The sequence below is a fragment of the Manacus candei genome, unplaced genomic scaffold, assembly GCF_025592945.1.
Source record: "Manacus candei isolate 608988 ecotype Guabito, Panama unplaced genomic scaffold, ASM2559294v1 h1tg000065l, whole genome shotgun sequence".
NCBI lineage: Eukaryota > Metazoa > Chordata > Aves > Passeriformes > Pipridae > Manacus > Manacus candei.
The window spans coordinates 523,639-535,155 of NW_026138113.1; the positions used below are offsets into that span (position 1 = coordinate 523,639).

The 11,517-nt window shown below is 50.1% G+C and overlaps 1 protein-coding gene across 1 annotated transcript in view; it reads left to right on the forward strand.

Moving 5' to 3' along the window:
- Positions 1-6,702, forward strand: part of JPH3 (junctophilin 3) — a 54,695-nt gene extending 47,993 nt beyond the window's left edge. The window contains exon 5 of the mRNA XM_051805725.1: positions 6,221-6,702. Coding sequence (XP_051661685.1) covers positions 6,221-6,301 — 81 coding nt within the window. The 3' untranslated portion in view covers positions 6,302-6,702. The remainder of the gene's footprint in view (positions 1-6,220) is intronic.
- Positions 6,703-11,517: the final 4,815 nt, after the last annotated feature.

The following is an 11,517-nucleotide window of genomic DNA, read 5'->3' on the forward strand; positions in this document are numbered from 1 at the left end:
AAAAAAAGAGACCAGATCTCCTTTTCTGCAGGTGCTGAACATCTGCAGCTTCTGAGAGGGAAAAGAAGGGCTGTGGGCACAGAGGAGCTCAGCAGGCCCGCGGGAAGGGCCGGTGCTCAGGCACGAACGGAGCCTGATTCATCTGCCTGTCCTCGTTTAGCAGGAGCAATCTCGGCCGTTTAGGTGGAGACTTCCAGGGACACGTCGTGGTCTCACTTAAAGGCACCCTGGAGACGTGAGTAGGCTCGAGACTTGGCCCTTTAAAATCCCACTGTCTCATCGCATCGAGACCGATGGGAGGGCAGGAGCCAAAAAAAAACCCCACCCCAGCCACCCCTGACATTTCCTTGCACCGTCACACGCTGGCGGATAAAACCCCAGCGCTCTCAGCTGTTTGCTGCCTCCTCCCGCAAACAAACCCGCGGAAAAAAAAACTACAGCAAAGGCAGTTCAGAGGCATCTCCTGGGTGAGGGATCTCCAAGAGACCCCCCTGTCCCCCCCAGGTCCCCGCGGGGGAGGCGGGGAGGAATTCCAGCAGCTGCAGCATCTCCCTCCCTCGCGCGGCGAGCGAGGGGCGTATTTGCCATCAAGATATTCCGAGCAGGTTTCGCTGTCGCTGGGGAAAGTGAGGAGGAGGCAGCCAATCTGCAGCAGGAGCAGGGATCTGCCGAGCGCTCCGCGCAGCCGGAGGGAGCCGAGGGAGGGATCGGGGCAGGGGGCTCAGCACGGGCTGGCTCGGGACGGGGAGGAGGGGATGGAGCATCAGAAATGGCACCTCCCCACTGATGCCGTGAGCGATGCTCCCCTTTTCCAGCGCTGTGGGGTTATTCTTGAAGGGACTGACCTCGAGCTGGTGTGTTTTCTTCAGAGAAGTTGGGCACTTTTAGCCCTAGAGATTGTAAAATGAGTTAAAAATAAGAACGGGGTGTTTTCTCTGACCCAAAGAGGCACCCACTGTTTGAGTTGTGCACGGAGATGCTCCCATCTGTCTGCCTTGGGACCAGTCTGTTGGGAAAGGCACCTGGGGGCTTATTTGGCATTAAGCTCCCTGGGATTGAACCCCACAGCTTATCCCTGTGGTTTTAGTCTTCCAGCTTCAGGTTTTTCCATTTATTTTTTCCCCATCGGGAGCCATCCCCAGGTCTCCTAACAAAGGCATCCCAGGGTTTCCTTGTTTCTCTCGTCTCAACCAGATTCAGCCCTAATCCCAAATGGCCATGGGACCTGCGTGTCCAGACAAATAGAAGCCATAATTACATGGGAATAAGGAAGCAGAGGAGCCCTCTTGCCATCCTCTCACCTCTCTGGAATGAGGCAGGGCTGAGCATCGCCCCAGGGGCTGCAGTGTGTGCAGAGCAAACCTTTTTGGGGTTGTCTCATATAATAACCAGAAACTGTTCCTGCTCTAATCTCTCTCGTGTTCAGGCATCGCAGGTGTGACGTGTAACAACAGGAGGTAGATAATGTTCACAGAGAAATGGGATGTTTCGCTCGACAGGGTCCTTTTTCAAACCTTTTTCATCTCCAGGGCCCTTTGATGTTCCTGAGGGAGCACCTTGCTGACTCTGCTCTTGTCATCCTGGATTCAATTTAGGGGTTTGAGCCCAATTCCACATTGTTTAGCTTCGAAAAATTTGGGGTCAAACACTCACTTTTGAGTGCACAAGAACCAAAAATCTTAAACACACAGAACTCCAAACACACATAAACTGTAGACAGAGTTCTCTCCCAGCACCTCTAGACTGAGGACTGAACCAGGGGGCACAAACCACTTCACTAACAGGCACCCTCTTGGGATAAATCCTCATGTTTTTAGCCTTATTTCCCCCCAGAAGCAGGTTTTCCATCCCATCCAACTCAGTTTCACTCACACAGGCACGTTCAGCATCTCCTGGGCCCCTTCCTGGAGTCACGGGAGATGCTGCAATCCACTGGAGAAAGCAAAGTGAATCCCTGATGTTTCTTTTGCTAAATGCTCCTCACCCATTTCACAGAGCCTGTTCCTGGCAGTTATGTGACAATTCAGCACAAATGTCATGGAGCTGCTAAGTTTGCAGCACTTTCCGCAGTGCTGAGGCTGGAAAACGGTGCATATATAGTTTTTTTTGCTGATCCAAGTCCTTAGTAATTGCACTTAATAGATCCCAGAGGGATTCCTAGGTAACCTGCACTATGGTTTCCATGGCAGAGAGGCAGAGCTTGTACCCTGTGATAACAGATAATAATGGATTGTTAATGCTTAAATTAATTATGCTACAATTGCATTTGTAAACCAGCTGTCCCTCGTATTCCCAGTAAGACTCTTGAGTTGCTACACAACAGTTACAGGATAAAAACAAACAAGACAGAGGGGCAGAAATTACTCTACAGCTCCAATTACTGTTATTACTCCTGTGCCATATAGCAAGGGGTTATTCATATTTTAGTGTATCCACGAGTTTAGGTCTAAGTTTCTGTTCTTTAAGCTTGGAAGGAAATCTAAGAATTCCTTGGAGACTCTCCCTGTTGATACAGAAGGTCCCTTTAGCCCAGCTAATGTGCGTTGCCCATCCTTGGCAGATGTTTTCCTTCTCCTGTGAAGCACTCCAGGATCTAGTTATATAGAATAAAAATAAAAAGTCCCAGCCTGGATTTGCTGGTGAAATTCTCGCTGGAGGATGCTTGGGCACACCAGAGCTCGCTGGAATGTTTCCTTTCCCAGAGCCAGGCTGGTAGCCATGCTGGGTGGGATTCATCCCACGTCACTTGGGCTCCAGACAGCCTGGATGGGGAGTGCAGGCTGGATGTCTAACATTTAGACAGCTAAAATTGGGTGAGAGGACGCTGCCAACTGGCGTCTGCTTCCCAGGGAAGCGGGTTCTGGACGGGCGGGCACGGAGCTGGGAGGCAGGATGGCATTCCAGAGCCGAGCCTGGCTCCTGGCTGGCAGGAAGGGTGGTTTAACCAAATCTCCCAGCTCCTGACAGCCTGATTTCACAATTTCCTGTTGCAGGGCTAAAGAGAGTGTCGGAGCTTCTTGCTGTCTTTGACACACAAAGCCCAGCTCAGGAAATAGGCCCAACTGGCCTCGGGGTTTTCTTTGGGCTCCAGGAGATCCCTGCCTGTGGCAGGGGGTTGGAATGAGATGATCTTTAAGGTCCTTTCCAACCCAAACCGTTCCATGATTCTATAGGAGGCTAAAGATGAGATAAAGCCCCACCAGACAACACAGAGTTTCAAATCAAGGGCTCTGTCTCTTCTTTCCAAAGGCAGTGACTCCTGTTAGGGGCTTGGGATGTGGTTGTAAAAGCCACTTGTTCTAAAACAATGACTGGAACTGCAGCAAAAGGGAGTTCAGTGACCTATGGTCAGGCTGGGCTCAGCAAAACATCTCTTCCAAAGCAGAGCTGCAGAACTGATTCATCTCCTGCCCAGGCACTGAGCAGGAATCACTTCTTGGATGACACATATCCCAGGCCATCAAAGGAGAGAAGGGCAAGCACAAGATAGAAATAAGCCAGACATAAGGGTTTAGAGGTGCAGCAGGATTCATAATTGGAGCTAAAACAGAAGTTTTGGAGTCTCAAAGCTGCTTATCCACCAGCTGCCATGGGCAGGGCTCCAGCCCCACACCGGGGGAGCAGCCCTACCTGCCATTCCTGCCTGGAGAGCCCTCCATGGAGCTGGCACAGGGATGAGGGTGTTAAAAAGGAAGGAACCGTTAAAAGGAAGCAGAATTTGTGAGTTGTCAGACAGTCAGAGCTGTTCAGTTCACAGAGACCCCTCACCTCCCTGGTCATCCTATTCCTGGGATGCTTGTGCTGGCAAATGTGGAAGATCCCACCCATGCAGTGGCAAAGGAAGGATTTTCTCCTGCCTCTGCACTGCAAAAGGGGATGCAGGATGCAAACAGGCACAGACTGAGCCAGGGAACTGAGCAAAACATCCGTGCAGGGGAAGGCAGGTGCTGCCAATGGAAGTGGGTGTTGGCTCCCCCCATTCTTCCAGGTGAGGGCACTGCTTCAATGGACTGGTGTGTAAATCATAGAACTGTGGAATCATTTAGGTTGGAAAATGCTCTAAGATCAAGTCCAACCATCCTCCAGCACCGCCAAGGCTACCACTAACCCATGTCCCCAAATGCCACATCCACAGGGCTTTTAAATCCCTCCAGGGATGGGGACTCCACCACTGCCCTGGGTGGACAATCCTTTTGGTGAGGAATTTTTCCCTAATATCTGATCCAAACCTCCCCTGGTGCAACCTGAGGCTGTTTCCTCTTGTCCTGCTGCTTGTTACCTGGGAGAAGAGACCAAAGAAGTGTATCCCTGGATACATCCCATCAGCATCCTGTGAACACCAGTATGAAGGGTTGTGATCTCCATTAGCCCAGCAGGTCCATCCCAAAGCATTTGTGAGGAACACCAGGGAATTGGAAGGGTCTAGTGGTGTGAGCAGAGCAGGGGCACAAATATTTGCCGCTTTTTTGGCAGGGAACTCAACCACTGAGTGGCCCAGGGCCGATGGAAGCACGGCTGAGCCCTCCCTGGCTGCGGGGCCGAGGGATCCGAGAGCATTCCCTGTGTCCCTGTGCCCTGCCAACAGCAACAATGACAGTGCTAATCGCCTGCAATCTGTTATTATATTACCACGGGCTCAGAAATGGTAAAACCCAATAATCTTGTGAAATGCAGCTAATCCCCCCCATCCCAATAACGCCGGCGCGGGGCTTGGCAGCGGCCGGGCTGGGGAAGGGGGAGGGCTGGCAACAAGGGGGTGGTTTCTGCCTTTGGAAGCAGCCGGGCGTGGATACCTGGCTGCCAGGAGAGGCTCTCCGCAATCCCTCCGTTGGTTGGCTGTCTTTGACCCTGTTGCTAAGCTACAAATATGCCTTTCCAGCGAGCTCCAGCATCCTCGCTCCCACCCACTCCCAACTGCGAACTGAATCAGCCTGCTCGGAATGAAACGAGCTCTGGCCAGCAAGGAGAGTGGTTTTGCCTTTTATTTTCCAGCAGCTCTGCAGAGTGGCATAAGGAAAGCTCCCAAAGGGCACCCACCCCTGCCCCGAGCCCTCCCAGCAGCCACAGGAGCGTTAGGAGGAGGACGGGAGCCTGGGGAAAGGATTTAGAGCATTCCAGGCGTTCAAAGCTGGCACAGCTCGGCTGTAGCAGGAATAGCTGAGGATCCCAGCTACTCCAAGAAATAGCTACCACCTACCTGCACACAAGATTGCTCACCCTGGTGTGAGCCACGTTAACATTCTGGGACGGGGAATGTTTGGTGACAGGAATGAGGAGGCAGGGATGGGGTGACAGGGGTAAGGTGATGCCATGGATGTTTTTCTGACCAGTGTTCTGCACAAAGATGTGTTGGAGGGTTGTCTGCAGTCCCCACGCTGAGGGGTCCCTTTCTGTCATTCCTGGGATTCTAACAGGGTCCAAGAGCCACATCCTCATCAGGTCCCATACAATTGTCTGGGCTGTCCTTATGCTCAGTGGAAAGCAATGGATGCTCCTGGGGGGATGTTCAGCCCAGGCTGTGGTGGGTGTTCCATGGGCCAGGGTTCCTGCAATGGTTTCCAGGCAGAATCACACAATCATGGAATGGTTTGGGTTGGGAGGGACTTTAAAGCTCATCCAGTTCCACCCCCTGCCATGGGCAGGCACATCTTCCACTATCCCAGGTTGCTCCAAGTCCTGTCCAACCTGGCCTTGAACACTTCCAGGTAGTTCCCAGGAGCGTTATTTGGTTCTTATAAACATTAGAAAAGGTTATTACAGCTTTCCCAAAATGTTGCCTGAACACAGATCACTGTGTCCTGGCCTGATGTTTGCCATCACCAGAAGGCCTGGAGAAACAATTGTGTTTACTGGGAAATGTCCTGTGGAGACTCCTCCAAACCATCCCTAAACACCTGTATGATCCAATAAATGGGGTTTTTCTTCCTTTTCATTGACCACCTGGTAAAACAACCAATTTCATTTTTTAAGGCCAGATTTCCTATGGGAATGACACAGGGAAGTCCATGTCTTGGTCAGTGGGTGCATCCAGGTGTTTGCTTGGTAGCCTAAAAAAATTCACTGAGGGTTTCTGGGCACTTTGGGATCATTTGCTGGGTGTCAATCAGGGTTTGCCCATCCACAGACCTGCCTGGACCCCACAGAGCTCCTGACCCTGCTACAGGGCAGCCTTGGGCAGAATTCCAACATTCTAACTCCTCTCCTTCTCTTTCTCTTCCAGGGTTCAGCTCCCATCCTGGTAGTCATGGTGATCTTACTAAATATTGGAGTCGCCATTTTGTTTATTAACTTTTTCATCTAATTCAAGACTGTCTTGTTTGCAAAAATAACAGTTACATGTATGAATGGGGGAAAAAAAAAAACCAACAAACAAAAAACAAAAACAAACCGGAACCAAACAACAACAACAACAAAACAAAGGGAAAAAATCATAACTCGAACTGTCCTCCGACAATTTCCAAGTCTTTTCACAGAAGAACAACAAATGATCGAGTCTCACTCACAGTTTGCCTTTTTTCCTGGGTAATGTTTTTTGGATTTTAGCCAAAATTCTTTGCTTGTATAACACTATGCTGTGTGGCATGGCAAAATGCTATCAACACTCTGCCCCCCCAACACTGGGAAGGATGAGAAGGAATCCCAACAAAAGAAAACCTCGGTTCCCTTCCCCTCACCCACCCCCCCCCCCAAAAAAAATATGGTCATAACAACAGTAATGAACCCCAAACTGGAAATGAGTTGGGGGGACCATGGGGAGAGTTTGTTTGATGTGTGTACGGGTGCTGGGACTCTCCAGGCTGAGTTTCCCAGGGAAATCCACAACAGCTTTAATGACAAATGGGAGAGAAAAGCAAAACCATGCTTTTCTTCCTTTGGAAATGGAGGAATGTTGCTGTAAGAAGGAGGAGGGAAGGAGCACAGGGAAGGCATGAACCCTGTCTGGATAGAAAAGATGGGAGAAGGGGCCCCATTTTGGTATTTGTTTTTCAAACAAAGCAGCAATTGGCCTTTCCCAAAATTCCTTGGGGCAGGGGGGGAATAGGGAACATGAGGTGTGAGCAGCAGGCCCACCACCCTCCTGCCTTCACTCCTCCTCCCCAGGCTGCTCCCCGACATGGCAAGGCTGCAAAAACACCCAGTGCTACTTTTCATTCACAGCCAATTTCTCCTGGGTAAAAACATGTCCCTGGATTCCCCCCAAAAAATCTTGGAGGCACCATCAGCAACCCGACTTGCTGGTCATTGTGCCGTGCTGGTGAGGAGCATCCCAGCCCATCCCATCCCAAAGTGTGTGCACGGAGATGCCGGGGAGCAGATTGGTGGGGAGGGACAGGGGAGAGAGGGCTCAATTCCGACCCACTTGGGATAACAATAAAACAAAACCAAGCAAAAATAAACCTGTTTTTCCAAGGCATCTGGGGAGGAGCACTGGAGCATGTCCCAGAGAGGAGGGAGAGGGTGGTGGGTTTGTCTCTTACATCTTGCTGTGGACTGTTTCAGACATCATGCTTGGGCTCTGAGCATGTAGTATTTTGCACTTTGTAATGCAGGATGTATATTCCAGCTTCCAACATGTCCCTGTAAAAAAAAAAAAAAAAGAAAAAAAAAAGAAAAAAAAAAGAAAATCCAACCAACCATCATTGGCAATGGCAGCCTCTAAGGATGTATTCTTTTCTTTCTTTTTTTTTTTTTCTATGTCACTTAATTTGTTTCTACCATCTTTGTACTATGCCTGCCTTGATTTTGTCCCCTCCCCTTCCCCACGGATAATCTGCATACTCATTAAAGATGCCGTATCCCTGTTCTGAGCTGTCATGGTCCCAATCCCAGTGCAGTCTCAGCTCCATTCCTTGGAAGTGGCCAATGGCCCCTCGCTTTCCCAAGGGACTGTTCCCTCCCCCCAGGTGGAGATCGGCTTTGCCGGTGATCCACCACCACCAGGCACAATTCCAGTGGCTCCTTTGGGATTTGGTACATCCAGGGACCAAATTCCACCCTCAGTTCTCCCCACTGCAGCTCTGTGCGAGTGTGGCAGCACCCGAGGGTGGGATGAAACCCTCACATGGATATTTGGGGGGGGTGGGAAAGGAGGGGGAAATCCCTCCTGGACATTCACATCCAGAGTTGTTGGATACAGCCCGGATTTGTGGACTCAGCTTTGCTTTGCTTCTGTTTTAGCTGTTTCTCTGCTACCTTTTCAGCAGATTTCTTATTACACTGCACTGGATTGCTATATTTTTAACCAGAAATAAACTAAGGATTAGAGCATGTGCCAGTTAAATTCAGTTCTTTTCCTTACATGGTCTGATTCCCTCCTGACGCAGCTTTTCCTCCTCTTTTCCTTCCTTTCCCTTTCCAGGCAGAGGGCTATGGGTGGACAGGGGAAAGGAGAACTTTGAAATTTAAATTTCCACAGTAACTGTCCATCATCTTCCCACCTCTTCCTTTTTTTTGCTGTTTTGGTTTTCCCTTTTGGGTCCTTAGTCATCACTTTTTCCCTCTTGAATGGTCTCTGCACACTCGAAATGAGCCAAATAATGACACGTTGTGATTGCAGCCCTGGGAACTCACCCTGGGGTTTGTGATTCTGGTTTTACTCTTTGCAAAGACTCTTGAGGAGGAGGGGTTTTTTTTGGACATTCAAGTGCACATGACACAAAGGTCCCACCAGGAGCTGGTTAAACAGATCCCTGGGAACACAGCAGGATATTTAGATACATATAAACCAGCACAAAAACGCCTCATTACCAACCCAATAAAAGTACTAGTGATTCCCTGACTCGTTTTTCCCACTGGTAGACTGACTAGTTATTGCTGTTCTTGCCCCTGGACCAGCATAAATCCAATGTGGATTTTTAATTTCTCTGTTCCAGTCAAGCTCAGTAGAAAAGACAGTCAAGGACTAATATTAATTGGCTCCCAGACCACGTGGTTAAAAAATAATGATGCCTTTCTTAATCCTGGGGAGCTGAGCAATTTTTCTTAGTCCTGGGCTTTTCACATTTGCCCAAGGCCAGAAATATTCTTGAGAAGTAGCCCAGAGAAAGAGGTAATTCAGTGTATTTCCCTGTCTTATGAGCCCTAGTTCCTGCAGATCTACCTGAGGCATATTAAAATGTCTATCAACAGGGCACAAAAATCCATGGAAATTGTCCAGACCTGCTGTTTTATGTCCATGCTGGCAGATGCACGTGGACACTTGAGGTCTAGATCATTTTTTAGGCTGCAATGGAATTTTTATGTTCCTACAGCAGAACCCGAAGCACGAGGAGGGGTTGGGGCTCAGGGAACCATCCCACCTGCTGTCACAGCAGATCCACTGGGAAAAGGGCACCTGTCCCTCCCCAGGGAGACTTGGGACCTGGGCCAGACCCCACCTGTGTGAGGGATGGGCTGGGCTGTCAGTGCATCCCTGGGGAAGACAAAAAGGAAGGAAGGGAATGAAGACAAACCCCTCTGCCTGCTCTTGCCACGTCAGCTTCTCACCAGCCCATCTGGCGTCTGGGTTGCTGTACCCGAGACCCAGATTCTGGGACTCTCCAGGGCCTGATCTTCCAGAGATACTGAGCTGTGGCAGCATCTATTTACCTCGTGTGGAGTTGGGAAGTGCTGCTGGGAAAAAACCATCCAGACTGCAACAGAAGGGGAGGGGCAACAGGAGAAACGATGTCGGATGGATGGTGAAGGTCTTAATTGAAACCTGAGGACTAATTACACATCCTGACAGGCTTTGCCAAGTTAAGGGAGGGTGGGAAAGCAGGAATTTTTGGAAGCTGTCAGAGGGTGAGGTTGGCTCCAAGGGTTTGTGCCAAGGTAGAACTGAGCAGAGGCAGGATGGGATCTCCTGCCTGTGCTGCAGCTCTGGGGCCTGTGGGTGAGGTGTTTGCACAGAACAGGGGCCCTGCACAATCCGGACACTGTGGCAGGATTTCCTGCTTTAGGGAAACACATCGACTCCTTGCACAGCCCCTACATGAACTGTAGGATCATAGAACCACAGGGTGGTTTGGGTTGGAAGGGACCTTAAAGACCACCCAGTCCCACCCCCTGCCATGGGCAGGGACACCTTCCATTATCCCAGGCTGCTCCAAGCCCCATCCAGCCTGGCCTTGGACACTTCCAGGGATGGGGCAGCCATGGCTGCTCTGGGATGTTTAGTGCTGGTTTAGTGGAAGTTTTGCCAATACAGACCAGACCAAGAATGAACCCAGGCTGCAGGAGGAAGGATGAGATCAAGACAAACAAGGAATTTGCCAGCAGATGCCTCTAGTTCCCCTCTACCAGAGAAGGGTGAGGGAGAATCTTTCCCTGTACAAAGCTAACCTTCATCCTTGGCACTGTTGCAATCCAGCTTCAGCTCCAGGGAAAAAATCCTGTCAGTGTGTATCCCTGGATTTGCAAAGGGAAGTAAATCTGGCAAGAAGTGTGTTCTTCCCTGTCTGGTTGGACCTCTGGACTGGGGTCTTGTGCACAGTTGTTGTGATTTTAAAGCTACTATTTTTCAAACAAAAGTAAATTAGTAAAAAAAAATAATTCAAACAAAATCTGCACGTGCAGCTCAGTGGCAGATTCCCCAAAACTCTGCACACAAAGACATGGACTCACCACACACGAAGGATCAAATGCTCACAAGACCAAGGTGAACTCACCCAGTGACCCCAGGGTGACTGACTGAGCACGGGTTCTCTCCCAGGTTATCAATAAAGGGTTTGCTTTGTTTTCACCTTTCCCAGGTTATCAAGAAAGGGTTTGTTTTCATCTCTCACCTGTTAGTTTGTGGGGAAGGTCTCTCCCTATCAAACATGTTTTTCCCTTGACAATTCCATCCCCCTGGCAGCCTGCTCTGTTTAATCCTCCTTCCGTTCTAATTATCCTGGCAGATCCCAGCCCTGCTCTCCTGGGATTTGGCTCCCTGGTGATGTCCCTGCCAGTGCAATACCCCTGGCACCTGGATTTCCCTGCACAAGGACAGCCAGACCTGGTGGCACCTCAAGTCATCCCTTGTTTGATGCAGCACACACTTGGATCCCATCTGTTGTCCCTATGGACACAGCACTGCTCTGCTGGGAAGGGAGCGATGCCTTGAGGAGAGAGAGGGGCTGAGTGGGGAAAAGCAGTTCCTGGAGTGTCAGCCCATTCCCTCCTGTCCTCAACACTCCACCAGGTCTCCAGGTAGGACATTTCACTGGTCATAAACAGTTCCCCTGTAGGACAACTGGGCCAACATGTGAAAAACTGAACTTGGGGAGATTCCCCAAGGAAAGGTAAAACCTGGGGCAGAGGACAGGAAAAAGGAAGAGGATTCTGTTCATGTATCAGGGGTTACAGTGGCCCCCATAAAGAGGAGGTAGGAAAGGATTCCCAGGTTTCTCCAGGCAGGGTAGACACACCTCAGGGCTACTGGTGCACCTTCCAACCAGCTCCTGTGTATCTCACAGCAGAAACAGCGACCCCTCTTCCACACCAGGAGAAAAACAAGTAGAAAAGGCGGGACTGGATGAACTGAGAAAACCAAGA